This window comes from Pangasianodon hypophthalmus, chromosome 4 (genome assembly GCF_027358585.1).
Source record: "Pangasianodon hypophthalmus isolate fPanHyp1 chromosome 4, fPanHyp1.pri, whole genome shotgun sequence".
Taxonomy (NCBI): Eukaryota; Metazoa; Chordata; class Actinopteri; order Siluriformes; family Pangasiidae; genus Pangasianodon; species Pangasianodon hypophthalmus.
The window spans coordinates 21,091,841-21,113,721 of NC_069713.1; the positions used below are offsets into that span (position 1 = coordinate 21,091,841).

At 37.4% G+C, this 21,881-nt stretch overlaps 2 protein-coding genes across 7 annotated transcripts in view; one reads left to right on the forward strand and one right to left on the reverse strand.

The window, feature by feature from the left end:
• Positions 1 to 10,024, forward strand: part of rgs12a (regulator of G protein signaling 12a) — a 32,828-nt gene extending 22,804 nt beyond the window's left edge. For 2 of the 6 annotated variants that reach the window (XM_026936850.3, XM_026936849.3), the window contains exons 7-16: positions 501 to 642; positions 872 to 960; positions 1,594 to 1,785; positions 1,885 to 1,958; positions 2,845 to 2,971; positions 3,664 to 3,760; positions 4,056 to 4,126; positions 4,990 to 5,104; positions 5,905 to 6,342; positions 9,512 to 10,018. In XM_026936850.3, the coding sequence (XP_026792651.3) occupies positions 501 to 642; positions 872 to 960; positions 1,594 to 1,785; positions 1,885 to 1,958; positions 2,845 to 2,971; positions 3,664 to 3,760; positions 4,056 to 4,126; positions 4,990 to 5,104; positions 5,905 to 6,342; positions 9,512 to 9,777 (1,611 nt within the window). In that variant the 3' untranslated portion in view covers positions 9,778 to 10,018. Of the gene's footprint in view, positions 1 to 500; positions 643 to 871; positions 961 to 1,593; positions 1,786 to 1,884; positions 1,959 to 2,844; positions 2,972 to 3,663; positions 3,761 to 4,055; positions 4,127 to 4,989; positions 5,105 to 5,904; positions 6,343 to 9,511 lie in introns of all 6 variants that reach the window. The other 4 variants (XM_026936848.3, XM_026936845.3, XM_026936846.3 and 1 more) reach the window with 4 other exon arrangements.
• Positions 10,025 to 10,376: 352 nt separating this feature from the next.
• On the reverse strand, positions 10,377 to 17,513 carry LOC117597004 (uncharacterized). Its single transcript, XM_034303463.2, has 7 exons — positions 17,397 to 17,513; positions 15,691 to 15,793; positions 15,060 to 15,197; positions 14,686 to 14,761; positions 14,347 to 14,524; positions 13,697 to 13,756; positions 10,377 to 13,344 (listed from the first exon to the last, which is right to left on the reverse strand). The coding sequence occupies exons 1-6, from the start codon at positions 17,451 to 17,453 to the stop codon at positions 13,700 to 13,702; spliced, it is 609 nt and encodes a 202-aa protein (XP_034159354.2). The 5' UTR covers positions 17,454 to 17,513; the 3' UTR covers positions 10,377 to 13,344; positions 13,697 to 13,699.
• Between the last annotated feature and the right edge of the window lie 4,368 nt (positions 17,514 to 21,881).

Here is a 21,881-nt window from a genome sequence, read left to right on the forward strand (position 1 = left end):
AATAAATCATCTTCCATTCACTAAGGTCCTATCAAATTAGAGAGCAAATAAATATCTCACCTGGAACATCATCACCCAAAATCAATTTTCCTACCTCTTATAGTGTAATCTCGTTCCCCCGTTTATTTACACTCTCTCACTCTCTCTGTCTTGACTGGCTGTGGCTCTCCTGACAGTCACCATGACAGTCACCCTCTGAAGTTGGGGTGTGATGATGTTTGACATATCAGAGCTGGCGTCTGATGTATGCGTACAATGCGTGTATGCGCCAATCCAACCCAACACCCCTGACACAGCACTGAGTGTTAATTAGTATTACAGGATTGTTTGGGTGACTCAGAGTAGCTCAGAAGCATCATATTATAGAGTATTTTTTCTCCCATTTTTATTTTTTAACAAAAAATCCTACACACTGTAGCTTTAGTTAACTTTAATTACATTTAATTGTATTCTCCGAGTTACTGTATTTATTTTCTTGGGTTTGGCAATCTGCATTACAGGAAACTCGGAAGCCTAGGACAGGCAGGTCGAGTGACGACCTAAGAGATGACCCTGACAGGAGAAATGGCATTTTCTCCTGGTACAGAAACAGGAGCTTTGGTAAAGGTCCGAAGAAACGAGAAATAACAGATTTCAATTATAGTAAGTAATCATATAATTTCCTAATCTTTCTGATCTTTCTGTGACCAGGATAAAGGTTTAGTTGTGGATTGTGTTGTGTGGTATGCACAACAAGGTCTCAAAGTTTGCTGTTACTGAGACGTAAGGTGTTGTGCTGATTAAATTACCTGGACTCAATTTTAGTAATATAAATAATATTTTAGTAATGCAAACATTTGTATTAGTGATTGGCTGTTTTGTTTATGTGCAGACAGTAATGGACGGAGGGAGTCTCAGGGGTCTTTGTCTTCTGGTGCCAGTCAGGAGTTCAACACACCCTGCTCCACATTGAGAAATGAGGTAAACTGGACCAGTGATGAAATCAACAGCTACTTTAAAATTTTGTTTAAAAAAAAAAAAAAAAAGATTCAGATGTTAATGGTTCAGTTGCATATGTTTTTGAATGATACTCTTGTATGGGCCTTGTATCTCAGCATTTATTATCATTATCCTTTAAAAATTGTCCAAATCATAGAAATCAGAATGACACTGGGAATCAGACCACAAAATTGTAATATAGATAAAAATAACAGCAAGTATTTTAACATGTTAACTGGCAATACCACAGTAATAACAATGCAAATGTAAATAAAGAGAGAAAGTTTTCAACTGTGAATCTTATACCCTGTAAGGTATTAAAATACCACATAATTCTTATATTCATTCTTACACTAGGTGCTAGAATTAACCAGTTTCACATATTGTTTACCCTAGAGATTCCCATAATGCACCACACCCAGTGCTATTAACATTAGCTTCAGATCAGTGCAGATCACAGATCAGTTCTGTCCTCTGTCTGACATCAGTTCTAGTTCTTTTATAATACTGTAGTGCATGTAGTCCACAGTGTGGCTTCATTTCAGTAATCAACTTTAGCTGATGAGATTATGTTCCTTTTGTGTGTGCCTGTGTGTGTGTGTGTATTGATTCAAGCAGAGGAACTCCACATGGGAGAAGGACAAAATAGGGCCGAGTAGGTCATGCACAGTAGCACTCCCCGATGGCTCGAGCTGCTGTGTGTGTCTGAAGCAGGGTGCTTCCATCAGACAAGTGCTGCTGGAGCTCTGCCAGAAACAAAGCATCAACATGGCTGCTGTTGATCTCTTTCTTGTTGGGGGAGAGAAGGTAGTTGGCTAGAACTTCTTTTTACTGCTTCCTGTTGTCCACCAGCTACTTTCACCCACTCAGTATATCTTTTTCTTTTATTTTTCCTCTTCTTTACAGCCGCTGGTGTTGGACCAAGACAGCATGACTCTCAGTTCAAGAGACCTACGAATGGAGAAGCGTACTCTGTTCAGGTAAATTCTATACTTCTGGAATTGGCTGTCTGAAATAAATAAAGGAAAAGTGTTCATCCCATCATCGGGAGATCACAAGTACAAAACACAACGATGCGCAGACATATATGTGGCTGGGAGTCTAGAGAGCAAATTTGGCTCTGCTCTCTGGGTGGAAGGGATAGTGTACTCTCTCCCCTGTCGATTACAGTGATGCTAGCCAATCATGCCATCTGTGGAATATGTGGAAGAGAGTAGATAGCGCTTTTCTCTGAGTTTGTTATGCTGCCCTGTGACGCTGCATGAGCAAAAGTTTGAAAACATTCAGAGGTTGTTTTCACGTCTTGGAGGAAACATGTGTTTGCCCTGCACTCCCTGGTTGGTAGCTGTAATGTGACAGGGGAGAGTTAGCTAGTGGGTGGGAATTGGCAAGACTAAATTGGGGAGGGAAATGAGAGGAAAAAAACCTTGACTTGTACTGTATTTATTTTGTACCGACTCATTGTACTAACTCCCCTCTAACAACAGGGATGTAGCTTGATAGTATTCTTAGACCCTGAATTATTTGTACTAGCATGAGAATATGTCTTTGATGGAGACTACAAAGCACTTTTGTAAGTCATTATACATATAGTAGTGTTCCAAATGCTGTAAATGTAAATTAATGAAAGGGTGCTCAGTAAAGTCTTCTAACATTGCCACACTATTACATTATATATAAACATAGCTCAGTTATTACAGCTGGCTGTCATCCTGCCTTCCAAAAAGAGCCAGCCAGTCACTTTCCTGAAATATGTTTTCCTCCTGTTTATCTGAAGTGCATAATGCATAAGAAGCAGTATCAAACAAGTTCATGTCTACAGTGAATGTAGACTATAAATATTTCCCTTCTGTCTTCTATTTTTAGATTGGATCTGGTGCCTATTAACAGATCTGTGGGCTTGAAAGCCAAGCCGACCAAACCCGTAGCTGAGGTGCTGCGGCCTGTGGTTGCCAAGTACGGCCTGCGCCTTAACGACCTGGTGGCTAGAATAGTAAGTCACTTTGCCATGGCAACATGCATTTGTGGCACCACATCTGTGGTGAAGCAAGGGTGGAGCTCAGTGTTTTCCAGCTGTACTTGAAAGTGCTTGTCTAGAATCAGTTTTGCCACAAAGAATCAGAAGTGATGTCAGACAGAGGGCAGAACAGATCTGAGATCTGCACTGATCTGAAGTGAATGTTGATATCACAGGGTGTGGTGCATTATGGGAACCTGCAGTATGTTGATTTGTTTTTTTGTTTTTTTTTCTGTAACAAAACACTGCTCAATGCTAGCATATTAAGCTTACCTTAATTTCATTTAGATATGACATTTATTGGCTCCCAAGATAGCAACAGATGGTTTATTTTTATTGTTTTGTGTTAAATAAGATAATAAAGTGTTAAATAAGTGTAATAAATAATAATAATACTAATTATTATTATTATTATTATTATTATTAATAATAATAATAATAATAATAATGCATGTGTAATAATAATATGTAGCTTCTTTATTAAATGTCATGCATCATATACAAGACCCAAGCATGATGCTCTATTAAATGTATGACATTTAATAAAGAAGCTCAGTACTAAATGTAAAACTCAGAACTGAAAAGATCTTTGTGTATGTTTTCCCCAATGGCTACATGCTTTGGTGTCACAGGGGAGCTATATGCTAAAATTTCTCTATATTTTTCAGAGTGGAGAGACTGAGCCTCTTGATTTAGGACTGCCCATATCGAACCTTGACGGCTTGCGAGTTGTCCTAGAGTGCTCTGAACCAAGCTCTTCACATGGTATGCATAGAAGCACACCTGCTTGAACCCTTACACATATTCATTCTGTTGCAGTCGTGATACAAGGCTCTTTGGCCGAGTATGTCGGTGTGTCAGGAGTGTGTGTCCTTCAAGTGATAGGAGAGAGGTCACAGGCACACTTCTGCCCACACACATATAGCCTTGTGCACTACTAACAGACTTCCTGGAATTGAACCCACATCATATTGCTTTCACTGATAAAGTGGTGTGTCAGTCAAGTCAGGGGCATCACTAAAAACAGTATTATAACCTTTGCTTTGTTTCCGTCTCAAAGCAGACAAGTCTAAGACACTTCCCTCCAAAGCACAGGGACCATCATTGACCAGCAGGGGGCAGTCAACACCGGTAAGACTGAGCAGTTTATCTGTTACCTTACAGTAATTATCATGGCTTCTAAAGCATATATATATATATATATATATATATATATATATATATATATATATATATATATAGTACATCCGGAGCTCAGGTTACTGTTATTTTTTTATAATACTGTTATTATCAGTACTGCTCACACAAATAGGCTGCAGATACATTTTCTGTCATTTTTAATAAAACATTAATACAATAAAAAGACAAGACTTTGACCTCCCTTACTATTAACAGCTGAAATTGTAATTTTAAACATTAGGTATGTTCATGTGTAGGGTTTCATGTGGCTCATTTATTACTGATGTTCCACTCCAGATGTTTTTTTTTTTTAAACATATTTGATGTGTTGTTGGCATGAAAGAAGTTTTTTACAATTCAGTCATTTTCTCAAACACACAGCACAGTGATATATTTGTCAGATTCCACCAAGAGCACATGTGACTTAGCTCATTACCTTATTAAGGTGATTCAGATGGATTTAAACATTACCTTATTAAGGTGATTCAGAGGATTAGCAAGTGTGCAGTCAAAGCCTCCAGAAGAACTGTGGCTGATTCTCCAAGATGCTTAGGAAACTGACCAGCCAAATATTATCATTAAAAACTGTATGAAGTGTACCAGAGACTTTTGATGTATTTTTAAAGGCTTGTCAGGCCAATTTATTTTTTTTAATTTTCAAGTTTTTTATTTAAACAAAGTTTAATTTCATTATTTTTGAAGGCATCTTTACAGCATTTCTTTACATGTGCCTAAGACTGTTGCACAGTACAGTACATGTGTGTACCAACAACTTTCTTGTTTTAATATTACTGTTGTCATTGTCACATCATCAGGGAGATCACAGACCATCAGAGAAACCTGTGAAAGGGGAGGGAAGAGACAAACCCCCAATCAGTGAGACACCCCAAAAAAAGAAAGGCAACAAGATTCATCTGGATGATGCTGAAGGTTTGAATCTCTCATTTGAATCTTTCTATGTCTCAGTCTCTTCCTCTTTCCTTTAGAGTTTATTGATCAGATGACATGTATTGATCACTCACATTTTGATTTTATATGTTGCTACATGTCAGACCAAACTAATCAGTTACAGTCTGAGAGTATGTTCTGTAATTACAGGTTTTGATACATACTAGAAAAAAATCATGTTATGATTAACATATAAGACATATAAGGTTTTCAGTATGCCTTAGTATCATCTTACAACACTAAGTAAGTAACGAATAAAGCATGATGTGTTGTTATAGGAAAATAATCAATGACCGGGTGGATTATTTTCCTATAACCGCACATGCCAAAGTGTTTTTTGCCTCTTATAATTAGGCAACAATTTAAATTTTAAATTTTTAAGTTTAATTTCATTTAGTTACATTTAATGCTGTCGAATGTCCATGAGAAAATTTAGTTTCTGTTATCACTTACGTATCTCTCTTCATGTTACTGAGAAAGCAGAAACATGGCAAGCTGGATCTATTATCTATTGGTAGATATTACCGATATTTAATTACATAACCCAGCTCTACTACTATTTTAAAGGTCTAGTAGCATATGTTTGCGAGATGACTTAGTGCTATCTTTGGCTAAATTGGTATGACTAACTTTAAAAGTATAAGCATTTCTGCTTTCTTTCTACCACCATACTGCTAATACCTACCAGTCTTTGCTTTCTCTAGTTCTCTCATTGCTGATTTCTCTTGATTTACTGTTTCTCTTGATTGTCTGTTTCTTTCTCTGCTTGTTTTTAATCACAGAGTTCTTTGAGCTGCTGAGTCGTGCTCAGAGCAGCCGTGCTGATGATCAGAGAGGCCTGCTGAGAAAAGAGGACCTGGTGCTCCCTGACTTTCTGCGTCTGAAGCCTGAGCCCAGTGCACCTCCATCCTGTTCCACTCCCACCTCCCAAAAACATGTTCATGTCTCCAACCAGCCCGCATCTGTCACCTCCAATGGACACAACTCCAAAGCTGGAGACAAGACAGACCTGTTCTCCCCGTCCCTCTCCCCCATTCTCCATCCACAAGGCCCCCCAGGGCAGGATGGAGAGGGACTGTGTGACCTCACCCTGGTGGGTGAGGGAGACATCAGCAGCCCTAACTCTACTCTACTGCCCCCTGTGCCAACCTTCCCACCCCCTCACGATGCCAACATCACCCCTCCACTGCCGCCTTCCGCCCACAGAAACCCCAGCTCAGGTATTTCTCCCGGATGACTAGTCGTGTGTGCTCTAGTGTGTATAGTGAGTGTATGTTTGTGGTGGCTGACATTTGTACATGAATAGACATTACGCCTCAGATTGTAAATATATTAATAAGGTCAGATAGAACTGACATTTGACAGCTTTAGATGCACTTTATGGTGTTAAAGAACACCTCTCAGCTCTGCTCTGGGTTTTTCTACAAATCAACACACACAGGACTTATCAGAACAAATCCATGCGGAAAAAAAGGAGTTTTTATACCAATATTCCTGAAATGTAGATGTGTATTTACTTGCTTTACTCTGTTAATGCCAGTGTTTTTGACTATTGTATTACAAAGATACGACATGCCATAGATGCTAAGGTTACTAGTTTTCTACACATTTCACTTGTTATGTGTGGTGAATCGTAGTGTTTTACTCATGTTACTTTACACTTTTTTAATCATCTTGTAGAGAGTGACTAATGATTCATCAGCAAGTGTGTCACTTTTCATCCATCCTCCTAACCTGCAATTCAGCAAAGCTGAAGAGTTAAGCATTGACCAGCAAAGGCTTAATAGTCAATTCCAGAATTATTGGTACCCTTCATGAGAATGAGGGAAAAAAAGACTATATGAAATCAATAACACTAATCAGTTAGTGATATTTTGAGTTTAAACATGCATGGAAATTTTATAGCATTATTTATAGCAGTATTATAAAAAAATTCTCTTAATGTAATTATGAACATGTAATTTTAAACAAATGAAAGCATATTTGGTGAAGCTTCTCCTGGGGAACAACCCTGAGTGTCCTGTAATGAGGCTCTGCACAATGATAGTAGACACTCCTTCTAGAATATTACAAGCTTGCGCACGTGGACTGCCCTCTTCATCAGACCCCATTTTATAGGGTTCAGATGCAGAGACTGAGTCAGCCGTTGCAAAACTTTGATGTATTGATATGTTTTTCATGTATAGCCAAGTCGTAATTCTTGGCAGAGGTTTTGGGCTAATATATACACTGTTACTGATCAGAATTCGTGGTGTGTAAATCACTAGGAAAAGGTCAAAGACAGCATAGAAATTCCCGAAAGTAACTTTCTCTCAAGGACAATCATTTATTTGCGTTTATTATAAATAATATTTAAGAGCACCAATATTTTTTACCCATCCAAGAGAAGACACTATTTATAAGTTTTTTATGAGAATGATTTTGAGTAGAAGAAGGATAAATAGTTTTTCCACTTGAGGAAAAAAAAAATTTGTCTGTGTAAGCAGTAAAACACAACAGGGCGTGCTATTATAGGAAAGTAATCAGGATGGTGTGATGGTTTGACATTACCACCCCAAAATGATTATTTATTAAAAAAACGACATGGTACTTTTGATCTGTTTATAGATACATGTATTATTGTGGAACATCCACAAAATAAGCTAGTTCCTGTTATCAAATATACCGCCTTTTCACTGCACATTAACTCTTTACCGTTTACATTTTGTTCACAATGAGATACTCTCAAGGGTTGGACACAAATTTATTAAAATCTGTAGACCACGTAAATGAAATTTAAAATAGAAAATGTGGATAATTCCCTTCTTTTATATATTACTGACTAGAAACTCATTCGCGTGTAACTTACATGTAGCTAGATGTGCAGAACCGTATTGTGGACTTCTCTAGTGCTTAATTAGCTAACATCAGCTAGCTGGCTTGCCCCAACCAAATGTATTGGAGCAAAATGTTCCAAAGACTTTTTTACTCCGCTTGACTGAAAACGGCTGTTACTGAAGTATGAGCAACAATCATATTTGCTTGTGAAATGTGAAAACGAACAAAAAATATATATATGAATTCAGCAGCGCTGTTGGTATTCAATGTTTTATTATACAAAAATTTTACATAATTCTCATGAAGGATGCTAATAATTTTGGAGTTGACTCTATAACTACTGTTCACAGAAACTCTTGTAGTGTAAGGCAGCTGAGACTAAGTTTTTAACTATGTTTTTACACATTAGCTGCCACAACATTTCAAAGCATAGCAATGTTCAATTGCAGGTCATTCTGCCTCTGCTGTAGATCATGTTGATTTTTTGTGTGTCTAATAAACACTAGAGGTGAAATCACACTAGACTTCCTTGTGATCTTGTGTAGTATCACGCTTCGTAATTCATTTCCTTCCATGTTGATCTTTCCATCTTTTTCTACCCATTTTCTGATTTTCATTTGACTCGTGATTGAGTTGCGTTTTGAGAAGGACTCAGAATTGCATTTCACTCACACTTGATTCTCAAAACACAATACAACTAAATATGATTTTTTAAAATAGGATAGAAGTAATATTAAGCCCAAGTGTGAACTCAGATGTAGTCAGAGCTGTTTGGTTCACTTATTTGTAGGGAGAGTTGCATGTTAGTGCTCTCTAATAGTCTTCACACGAGTATATTAAGATCGGGAGAAACTGAGCAAATGATGAGTAAAGAGAACTCCAGGAATAAAACAGGGAAAGGCGTTAAAACCATCATGCCATTTGTTATTAGTCTGAATGTTCTTATTGCTGACTCAGCTTATCTTGTGAAGGCCATCAGGATGGATATGTAAGCAATTACGAATACTGAAATAAATATCTGAAGAAAGCTAATTTAAAATGACTGCAAGGGTAAAGTTATCCTTAGACTGTATATAGCAGAGGAGTTATAGTGCCACCATGTGGTTTGGTTATTTATGATGCAAAATGAAGAGACAAACAGAATTTGTAACATACTGTTATGCTATCATAATATCAAAACATAATCATAATCTCGTATTAATACGCGGATATAATGTAATTTAGCCATTGTCAGATAGTATCTTGTTAGACTTCAAATTTGAATTAATGAAGGAACCCATTTTCTTTTTGGATTTTGGATTGAAGCAGATAGTCAACACAAATCCAAGATCATTATATAAGTACATATAGTCATCAAGCTGCTTTACACATTGTGTGGGCTGCATTAGAGCAAGAAAAATACAACAGTGTGTGGAAAATGGGTTCTCCAGTGCTGGGATTGGGACTCACTGTCATCAAGGACAAACCCAGCTGTTTTTTCATCTAGCCAAAATCATAACATATACGTTCCTGCTTTTTTTAGAGTCATTCACCAAGTTGCTCCACATCCTCTTGAACATTTCTCTTTCTCAGGTGCAGTAGATGAAAGCGAGTCTCGAGTGAGCCACCAGCAGGGAGAAACATCAGCACAGAAAGATTCACCGTCTTTTGAGCAAAGGACAGATGTGGAAGACATCCCTCTGGATGAGAGCTTTGAGGGCTACGCAGCTGAGCTTCGTCAGTGCCAGAGCAAAATGAGGAATGGAACTTATTCTTCTGTCCATCCTCCGCGTCCCCTCAACAACGTCTCACACAGCAGCCAAAATAATGCAGCACAATACAAAGCTACATTTGTATGAATGATTTTTTTTTAAATGTGCTAGAGCACAAATGGTGTAATTGTGTACAAATGTATTTTGTAATGATAATAACTTATTGAATGATTAAGTGAAAGCTGTGATTTTACATTTTAGTTACGGATCGAATAAAAATAACCATGATGTAACCTCTTTGGATATTCAGTAGGCTCACTGATGACGTTTTAGGTACAACCAGTGAATATGCTTCAAATATTAAAGGCAATCAGTGAATGAATATTTGGGAAATGGTAAATAAACGTGATCATGTTCAATCATTTTGAGACACTTTCTTTGGTTGTGTACTTTTATTTCAAAAACTGATAGAGGCTGCTGTCAGAGTTATATGGTCAAAAGTATGTGGACCCCTGACCATCACTTCTATATGTGCTTTTGGAATATCCCATTCCAGATTTAAACCCGCTTTGCTGTTATAATAACCTCCACTCTTCTGGGAAGGCTTTCCACTAGATTTTGGCTGTGGGTTGCGTGGCTGTGGGGATTTGTGCTCACTTAGCCACAAGAACAAAGCCTGGAATTAATGTCGGGCAAAAAGGGCCTGCAGTTCCAGTTCATCCTAAAGGTGTTCAGTGGGGTTGAGGGCTCTTTTCTTCAACTCCAACCTCGGTAATCTACGGTCACTTTGTGCACAGGGGCATTGTCATGCTGGAACAGGTTTCATTCTCTGGTTGGTGGGTAAGTGGATTGGCCACATGAAATTGCCCCTGAGTGTGAATGAGTGTGTGTGTGTGTATGGTGCCCTGCGATGGACTAGCATCCCATCCAGGGTGTATTCTCACCTCGCACACAGTGTTCCTGGGATAGACTGCAACCCTGACCAGGATAAAGTGGTTACTGAGGATGAATGAATCAATGATATGCTATTATATACTCTTCTGGTGCAGCCAACATATAATCAAATATCAAACAGTTCCTGGTTTTACCCTTTGCCTGTAATATTACCGAAAAATCAGGAAAATTCAGGGTGCTAGGAAGGTTGGACCCCATTTGGTGCTTCAGAATCTTCACAGAACCAGCAAACTGGACCACTTCTTTATCTGTCCTGAATTTTTTTCATCTAACTAAACAACCCAATCTCACACAGAATTTGCAGGAATTTCAGTTTAAGTTATTCTGCTCTTATAAAAATAGAAAGGCTATAATCTCAAATATCTTGAGCCAACAATCCAAACTCATCTGATGGTAAAATTATGAGTAAGAACTCCAAGTACTTCAACTCAGAGAGCTACTAATTAGCTGAGTAGATCAAGTGAACTATTAGCTGATTAGATCAGGTGAAATATGACCAAGAAAAACACTAAGATATGTGGAACATTGTGTACTCCAGGACCAGGTTTGCGAACCTGGAGGTTAATGACTGAGATCCTAGGGTCTTTTCTTTCTCTTGGCATGCTCCTCTGTACCTGTTGGTCACAATGATTGCATTCGAATTTGGGGAAGAATCACATTTGGGTGTGATGGGCAGGTGTCCACATACTTTTGGCCATATAGTGTATATATAGTTACAAACAAAACAAAATCTGAGAAAGCTGTGTAGCCATTTGCATGACACAGCTGCAAAAAACAATAAAGAATAGAAGTAAATAAATCATGGATAATCATGAGCATCTGAACTAGCAGTAAAATGACAAACCACCATTGGTGTAAAAATAAACGTAAATCACTTTCGTTCAAACTATTTAGCTGTTCATGTACATTTGAAAATAAGAAGGAATCATTATTTGAAGTGTCAGGAATGTAAGTGTGTGTCCTGTGAAATTCACAGTGTAAAGGAAAAGTGTCTCTTGGGAGTTATTCTGTTTTAATATTGCGACTTTGGATAACCTCTTTCTGTTCTTGTGTCCTCTTTTCTTAGAAAGTGACCTGTTAGATTTCTCACTGTGGAGATTCCCAGGAATTTTGCAGTAAAGACCAGCAACACATCACTTTATGGGAAACGCAGTTTATTTGCAATACTATACAGATCAAATGACTGTATGTTATCCCTAAATATTGTTAAGCAATGGAGTACAACATTCTGCACTTAATAGATCTGATTTTACTTGCCACTTGTACTTTGCCCAGTGCCTTAATCCCAAAAGAGCAACAGTGGTGAGGAAAAACTCCATGTTATATTTACTATAGACTGCTTTATGGAGAAACCTCAGAAGTGACCTGGCCTTTTGGGGAACTGTCCTCCTCAGCTGGCACTGAGCACTATAGTCAAACAAGCATTGTAACTAGGCTTGTACGATAAAATGATATTAACGTTGACACGATATCCAGTGACCAGTTCTGAGGTAAGTAAAATGCAGCGTAACAGACACTTTCTGCAAGCCGCATCCCCTTCCTCCATCTCCATGTTCTGAAGCCTAGCTGTAATATAATTGTAATACAAGACCAAATTTTATATTAAATGGGTAAAACAGGAAATGTCCTTGTCACATTAACTAATCAATGCTTATGGCAGTTTCCTGCTAATGAGGCTGCTGACAGAGAATAAAAAAATATGTCAGATTTATAAGGATGGATCCAGCTAAGAGAACATGTCGCTCATGCATATGGTTTAGGAACGGGGACCTGCAAGACACACTTAGAGGCACAAAAATAGCATAGCATAGCATTTCATAGCAACTTGCTCACTCAGCTGTATATTTTCTCACACCAAGCCCAAGCCCTAATTTTTAAAGCCGCTTGTGAAAGTCTGTGGGTATGTTAGTACACAGAGATGTTGAAATGGCATCTGCGGGTCTGCAGGTCCTAAAAAGGCTAGAAAAGTGATTAATGAACATATTTAAATAAGCAAATTCTCATCAATTTCAAGCCCCTATAAGTATTTAAGAGACAAAACAAACAATAATTCTATTAATCATTCTGTTTGTTTAAATTTTTTTTCCCCACAATTTTCTCCCTATTTCTTCCGATTTCTCCACTACAGCTACAACCAGGAAGGGCAAAGACTATCACGTCCTTCTTCCAAGCCAGCATCTTTTTCAAACTGCTGCTCATGCAACATCAGAGGGCGGCATCACACACTCAGAGGAAAGTACTATCCGCCTGCTTCCACGTTCATGAGCTCAAAGACGCCCATGATTGGCTAGTGTCACTGTGATTGATAGAGGAGAGAGATAATGCCACCCCTCCCTCCCTGAGAGCACAGCACATTTTGCTCTTTTTTTTTCTTTCTTTCTATTTTTTTTGGTCTGGGAACTTTTCTTTGCACTATTTTGTCAGCCACTGGATGCTCTGGTGTTTGATGTGTATACTTCTCTGCAAATAGACTGGCGGTCTTGATGTGATGAGGCCGAAGAATTTGCAGTTCTCCTCATATTCAGACATCCATGGAATATGGGGCGCCAAATGTATCGAGGTCCCAAACAAGCTTCATGAATTACTCTTTCTAATATACAGTGGATATATTTATTATTTGGCTATATTCATGTGGATTGATCTTTGTGTCTTTTTTTACATCACAAAAACCTGCAGTTTTAAGAGAGGGTTGTGACTTTTTATATCCACTGTATCTGAGAAAAGAGCATTAAATTTTTACATTTGGCGCCCGAAGACCTGCTGTGGAGAGGTGATAGAGAAAGTTCTGTCTTGAAATTCTGCTTGATTATTGTATGATATGCTATGTATAAATATCTCGGGATAATGTATAGAAAAATTAGGTTCTGAAGTTCCAATAATCAGTGAGCAAATTGTAGGATATGGTGAGATGTTAGTGATTAACTGGTTGTATATATTGTGCTGTGCTATGTAATTTGTGTAGCTATATAGCACTAGCTAGATGCTACCAGAAAAACCACAGCAAGCTGTGTTAAAGTAAAAGGGTAAGTTTCTAGCAATGTCACTTGAAGCTGGCACTTACAGTACTATGTACTGTACTGCTGTACTGTTGTTGTGTGTAATGATGAAATACCTTTTAAGCTGTACCATGGATCTGTCGGTACAGAGTAACGTTGAAAAGAGCAGTGCGGATCTGTTGAAAAGAGAGTTAAGGTACAGCTGTCTAAGGTACAGGAACAACTACAAGTATTCTGACTACAATTTCATATAACAGAGAAGGTAATTAACCCATTTGGCCCTATTCATGGGACCCAATACCCTGCACAGATTCATTTGGAAGATGGCTTCTATCCAATGTGACATGCAAGTTTCCACCAAATGGTAAAAAATAATGGCAGGGTAGTTGGGGTAAGAACATAGAGAGGGCTGGAGTAAGTGCTAGTTGAAGAAAAACAGGCTAAACAATTAAATAATCCTAGTTTAATTATAATTGTTTAATTATCATAATTAAGTCTGTCCTGAGCTGAACCAGGTATGTGTTTCATCAAGCACGTAAATAAGCACTAATAACCAAACAAATAAAAACTTGTACTGTTGCTATTTCCTCTCTAAGAGAGTTTTAGTTTTATAGTATTCTTAGTCTCGGATCTACATGTACAAGCATGAAGTAAGTTGCTATGGGTAAGAAGGTCTGCCAAATTCTGTAAATGTAATGGAGTCTGGAAATCATTGTAAGTACTACTGTATCTGCCATTTTGTGATTAACACATAGTTTTATACTACCTTAGGACCGTAGATGGCCTGGTATTCGGTGCGTCGATACTTGTCTGCAAACAGAGTAGCAGGTGTGCTCTGAAAGATCGAGGCCAAAGGGTATGCAGTTTTCTTTGAAGCACAAGTTGGGTGGACAGTTTGCGGGAAACTAAAGTTTTCCGTATACTCAGTCACCCACGGAGAGCCTCTATAGAAATGTGAGAGAGTAAGAGTTCGAGAAACCAAGTTAATCTAGGAATAACATATACAAACAGTAACCCAAGGTTGACTATAGATAAGATAATAATGACAAATTAAAGACGACTTAGTCAGTGGTTTTTTGTTTGTTTGTTTGTTTTTTATAGTTACCGTGATATGTTCATGTCAGGCTGATGAGCCTTTACACGCTCTAGAGTCTCCTGCTGGGCTGGCCGCAACCCACGTCCTTCAAGAAAACAATCAATTACCATAACATATGTACATAACATAACACATCAAATGTGACTGTCCAACAGAACAAAGTTTAAGCACTTGTATTGCTATATAATATATCTACACATTTAATATCTTGCCAGCTGGCAGTGCCTTGAATAAACATTTGCCCAACTTTGCCCAACTTGAACATTTCCACATTTTTCAGTGTTACATCCTGGAATGGAAATGGACCCAAGTGGGATTATATGTAATAATATAAAATATATAAACAATAAATTGTTTAAAATGAGCAATGGTGTGAGAGGTACCTCTTCTGGGGACAGTGGGTGGAGCAGGAGCCTGGAACTTGAGGAGACGCTCCACCTTAGCGGAGAGAGCTTCCTCAGCATTTCCAGAAGCTTTAAACTTCTGCATTTTTAGCTGCTCTAGGAGCGCTTCTCTTTTTCCTGTAAGATCAGAGAAAAACACGCATACACTTGACGTGTAAATCTCAAATATGGATGAACTGATGGATGATATGGATGATACACATACCCTGAATGGCAAAATAAGCATTCAAATATATCTAAGACTTAAATGGAATTTTAAACAGTCTATGCACAGCCGAGACTTGAAAAATCTTCCCTATCAAAGTATCAGCACAGTAGTAAAGGATCAGTGAACTTCCTTATTGTATTGTCAGAGAATTACACCAGGTGTCCTTATCATTTATTACTATTCACAACAATCCAACTTCTGTGTTAAAGTGACTCATCTGTTTATTATCTGCATTGTTTTCTCCTCAAACTTAGATTTCCATCATCAAACTTTGAAATGAATCTACTATGTAACATGAACCTGACAGAGTTTATATTAGAATTGTTTTTACTTGACAGGTCAGAGCAACAGTTTTCATGGTGTTAAATACCAGCTGTTCTTTTAATGTTAGTATTTACACACCAGGTAGAGCTTTTGTGGATGCTGTTGACGGAGAATCCTGAAGAGGGGATGCCTGTGGATAATGGTGTGTGGTAGGTTTCACCAGAGGTAAGCTCTGATTTTTCTGTGAGAGAAGAGAACACAATAAGCATAAAGTCAGACAAATAATTTGAATATTTTTATCAACACAAAGTAATGTTCTATACCAGGGCCACTTCTTGTTATAATCTGTATAAGTGGTCTCTTAGGGCACATGGACCACCTAAAGGGCTCCCATTATTTTAAAAATAGATGTGAAATAAAGCACACATTACTAGTATTTGGCAATAGGTTTATGTATCAGGCAGTGACAGGATGTCCTTTTGTGGGGTGAAAAGAACAGGAACAATTTACATCCTTAAATGTTCTAAAGACTACACCAAAATAACTCTAGATAACAATAGGATTTCTTGACAGTACTTTGTTCTGGTGTTGCACATCCATCATATCATGACACATATGCTTTCTGTGTGCTTTACTAGTAGCTATAACTGCAGGACAAATCTCAACTATTCACCCATGTGGGATCCACACTATTGCTCGTTCTGAAGAATAACCTGCAGCTCTCACTGAAAATCTAAAAGCATACTCATAAAGAACATTGCCTGACTCGACTATTTCAGTAAGGTGACCAGGTATGACGTCTACATGTACAATCAGCATCAATAAACCCAGAAGTGACAACAGATACAGCAAATAAATATGTTAAAAATAAGCTCACTTGTAGGAAAAGCAGTTGCTCTAAATTACCAGTCCAAGCTTCTCAGTTGTCATCCTGTTGACTGCATCACTCCGTTTTTGTTTTTTTTGTCAACAGCATTTAGAACAATCCAGTCATTTTGCAGAATTTGCTCAAAATTTATTTATTTATTTATTTACTTACTTACTTCTATAAATTGTTTATAAATGTAAATCATATTAGAACCATAATTTCTTTTAACAGTACTGGGGGGTTTAAGAATTCTGCACTGATGAGTGAGGAGACAGGATTCAGATTCCTGATGTTTTTATCACCAATATAAGTATAACTTTAGAAAGTCTACACAATCTACAGTTCAAGCTACAGATCAAGCTACAGATCTGAGAGGCCTACCTCGGTGTGTCTGCTCACAGAGAGCCACCACACAAGAAACAAGTCACCTTCAATGAGGAAAAATAAATAACACCCCACACACACTAATAAATGTAATGCCTACGTCACTAGGTGGTGGAGGCATTATGTTTTTGAGTAGTCCATGTGTTTGTCCCATCAGTCTGTCAGAGAGCATCACTAGTGCAATCTCAGAAGTGACTGAAGCCTGATGTTAAATAACCTGTTAGGAACCTCGGGTACTGGTTTATACGCTACAGTACTCAGCCTGATGATGCTTGTCTCTGTCTCTGTCTCTGTCCCTGTCCTCTAAGACCAGCTTCTTTTATGGCTTTATCCTTATTATATATTTATTTTAATCAGCTGCTCCACGGTAATCTGAACAGTTTGACTTGTATTCATTGTCGTGGACAGGTATCTCACATTTAGACCTGTACCTCAACAATGTGTACGAAACTACAGGACCAATCGCAGCGTTATAGTTTCTATTACAGGACAATGTACAGATCAGCTGGCAGCCCTGTGTCCGATTATAAAAACATATATGAGTGATTGCTGAACACTGTCATATTTAATAGTCAAAATAGCCAAACTTTACCTTGGATGTCTTGAAAGCAGAAGTCATTTCTTCTGAAAGTCTGCTTTTCTGAAACATGTCTTTTCTCTTCACAAAGTGCGACTTGAATGTTTTCCGGAATTTTACCCCTAAAACGGAACAATTGTGCTGACGTCACAAGCCTTACACGTCACAAACGGCCATGGGCTTTAAACGTTATTATTATTATTATTATTATTATTGTTATTATTATTGTTATTATTATTGTTGTTGTTGTTGTTCTTGTTGTTGTTAAATTACAAATAAATTATAAAATAAAAAGACATTTTGCTTGTATTTAGAGCTCATATGTTGCTGTAGCAGAGATGCAGTAGTATAGTAGACTGTAGGATCACTATAAAAACAATTCATTTAAAACAAGCCAGTTAAACACCACAGCTGTTGATGCATACACTGTTATTTTGGAAGGCCTGTTTTGCTTCTGCTCCTCCTTTTTCTAAATATTGCCTTTATTGTTTTTTTAATTATATATTGTATATAGATATTTTATTTCACTTAAATCATTTTGACAAATTTGTAAGAAATTATTTTTTCATCATCAACCTATTTATTTTCCTCAGAAAAAAGTGCATTTTTAAAACCAAAGTCCAACTGAGCACTAAATATCAAATAGGTTACATTTGTCCAATTTGCTTTCTCTCTTGAACAAAAGAAAACAAGTTTCAGTATGTGATATTTTTCTTCAAATGTTAATGAATACTGCATTGCTTGTAAATGGTCGTAATCAAACAACATCATTGTTTTGCAGAGATCCAGTGTGTATATACACTCACTGAGCACTTTATTAGTAACACCTATACACCTACTCATTCATGCTATTATCTAATCAGCCAATCGTGTGGCAGCGGTGCAAGGTATACAATCATGCAGATACAGGCTAGCAGCTTTGGGTAATGTTCACATCAACCGTCAGAATGGGGAAAATGTGAGCTCAGTGATTTTGACCGTGGCATGATTGTTGGTTCCAGATGGGCTGGTTTGAGTTTTTCTATAACTGCTGATCTTCTGGGATTTTCACACACAACAGTCTCTAGAGTTTACTCAAAATGGTAGATGAGAGAGGTCGGTAGAGAATAACCAGAGAGAAAGGCTACAGTAACTCCGCAACTGTGGTGAGCAGAAAAGCATCTCAGAATACACAACACAGCAAACCTTGAGGCGGATGGGCTACAACAGCAGAAGACCATCTCGGGTTCCACTTCTGCCAGCCAAACATAGGAAAAATGTAGCCTGGTCTGATGAATCTTGATTTCCGATGATGCACACAGATGGTAGGGTCACAATTTGGCACCAACAGCATGAAGCCATGGACCCAACCTCCCTTGTGTCAACAGTCCAGGCTGGTGGAGGTGGTGTAATGGTGTGGGGAATGATTTCTTGGTACACTTTGGGTGCATTAATACCAATCAATCATCGCTTGAATGCCACAGCCTATTTGAGTCTTGTTGCTGACCATGTGCATCCCTTCATGGCCACAATTTACCCATCTTCTAATGGCTATTTCCAGTATGATAATGCACCATGTCACAAAGCAAAAGTCATCTCAATCTGGTTTCATGAACATGATGATGAGTTCAGTCTTCTTCAGTGGACTTCCCAGTCACCGAATCTGAATCCAATAGCATACCTTTGGGATGTGAAAGTGCACCTTAAAAATCTGCAGGTATTGCGTGATGCAATCATGTCAACATGGACCAGAATCTCGAAAGAATGTTTCCAACATCTTGTGGAATCCATGCCATGAAGACTTGAGGCTGCTTTGGGAGCAAAGGGAGGCCCTACCCAGTATTACTCTAGTGTTCCTAATAAAGTGCTCAGCGAGTGTAGTCTTCTATGCTGGATATTCATTTCCTGCCACTTGCTATAAAGTTAAAGGTCAATGAGAATCCTATGCTTGATCAAGGTTAGTTTACCTGTTTGCTTTCTATATTACATTGGCACTGATACACTAATACCACCACAAGTTATGGTTCTTAATTGGCAAAACAAAACTGAATAAAGACAACTGTTCTCTCATTATAGATCAAAACTAGAATAAAATCAAATCAATTTTGTGTGTATCTCTCTTCAGACTCCTGTGCTGTGATGTGAATGAAAAGGAACTGCAGACAGTTAGTAACATAAATTTGCCTCAGACCTTGGGTATGTAAATGAATACGATTCTAGTGAACATGAAATTTGCAAGAATTTTACAATAAAAGACAATAACGTTTTTAAGTGCACCAGGATAATATTTTACAAAAATAATGGAAAATAATAAGATTTCCTTCCCGACGAAACCCCTTGTACATTCCAATACCTCCACACCTTTCCTGTATTTTTTTTTTCTGCAAACTGAATCACTCATAATAGTTATTGAAGGTACTCAAAGAACCAGCCAACTCAGGGTGAATTTGATCTTGAGCTTATTTATTCTGCTGCAAACATAGTGGTTAAAAAAAAGGGGGGGGGACTCTCCATTTATTTCATAAATACAGTCTCCTTCAGCTCTGAGAGAGAGAGAAAGAGAGAGAGAGAGAGAGACGAACTCACCCTCCACAAGATATTTCTGCAATGCGAGTAAATTAAAACGTTTTCATCTTTCTAACACATTCTCAAATGCAAAAATTACAGAAAATATATTATACTGTATAAGTTAATTTTGTGTTTGAAAGTTTCAAATAAAATAATAAAACCCACAAGCAAAATATTAATTAAATATTAAATAATTTGCAAATGCAAATAATGAGAAATATTTCTCATTTTTATATTAATGAATATTAATATTTCAAAAAGATCACTTCTGATTCATATTCATTTTGCTTTCATTTTTTTCTATTTGCAAATTTTTCTGATGCAGGTTTTTTTTTTTTTAACTTCTGGAAGCACTCTTTTGCTTCTGCGATCTTTCTTTTTTCTAAGCAAAAAAGATTCCAGAAGCAAAAGAAAGACTGCAGAAGCAGAAGAGGGATTCCAGAAGCAAAACAAAAAAATCTGAAAAAAAAATACAATAATTAAATAAATAAAATAAAAAAATAGAAAAACAGAAAAAAAGCAAAGCAAATTTTCTTAAGATTTTTGATTTGATTCTCATTACTTTTTGATAATTAATATTTTGCTTGTGGATTTTATTATTGTCTTTGAAACATCTGGCACATACTCCATTAACCCCATAGGTACTGACTGGAAAGTGACAAGTTATCACCTGAAAAGCAAGTAATTGTGATAATCATCACTGTGCCAAACCAAATGGTGCCCCACATGAACGTGCAAAAATAATAAGCAAACCTGCAGCACAGTGACCGGCTGTACACAGTGTGTGGGCTCGCAACTCCCACTGCTGAAACCTCTTTGATTTGAGTCTCTATATCCATCCATCCATCCATCCATTCCCTGTACCACTTATCCTGCACAGAGCCTGGAGCCTGTCCCAGGAGACTCAAAGCACAACCTGACTGAGCCATCTCTACCACTCGGTTTAGGTTTGTTATGTTAAAACCATCCACTAGATGTCGCTTTGTATTAAAATAGTCTGCCTTTTCAGTTCGCCTCCTTACAGGAAGTTAGCAACAAGAAAGTCACTCCAGAGGTCAGCCTCTGGTTTTGGCGGGATTTTTTTTTGGACATATTATAGTTTCAGAGTTCTTACTGAACAGAATTGTGTGTCTTGATACAGCAATAAACAGTCTAATAAGGGTCATATAATTTTCTAAAAACATTCTCTACCAAAAGGATTGTTTGTCATTTTATGGTAAAGGTACTGAAACTAGGCCCAAACTGACTATTTTCTACTAAAAAAAAAACTTCTGATCATTCATTGTCGTTAATATGATACATTTAATGTTATTCCATTATATATATATATATATATATATATATATATATATATATATATATATATATATATATATATATGCTGAAATAAAAGTTTGATTTTTTACTATCTAAAAACATGCTCAAGCAAACGGTTCAGTTGTCATGTAGTGATAAAGGTACTGATGCTAAGATAATAAATTTACATTTTTTATGAAAAAATAAATTTACATTTTTTATGAAAAAAAACTTATGAACATTTACTGTTGTTAATATTCATATATTGAATAATGGTGCAATTCCATTATATCTGGTGAAACTATTCTATCAGTATGATTTTTCACCATTTCTGAGATGTTTTCAAAGTACTGTAAAAATGGTAACTATCTAGAGTAAATACATGGAAATATTACTAGTACTGGTTATACTACAGATTCCACGGCTCTTTTCCCACTCTTAAGTGACTTAGTGGTTAGCATGTTTGCCTCGCAACTCTGGGGTTCGGGGGTTCGGTTCCCACCTCCACCCTGTGTGTGAGAGTTCTGGTCCTTTTCCTGTGTTTTTTGTTGTGTTATGTTTTTTTCCCACTAGATGTCGCCCAGTCTTAGTTTTCCTTGTTGTAATTGGTTTCATTGCTTTCACCTGTGTCTTGTTCCCGTTCTGTGTATTTAAGCC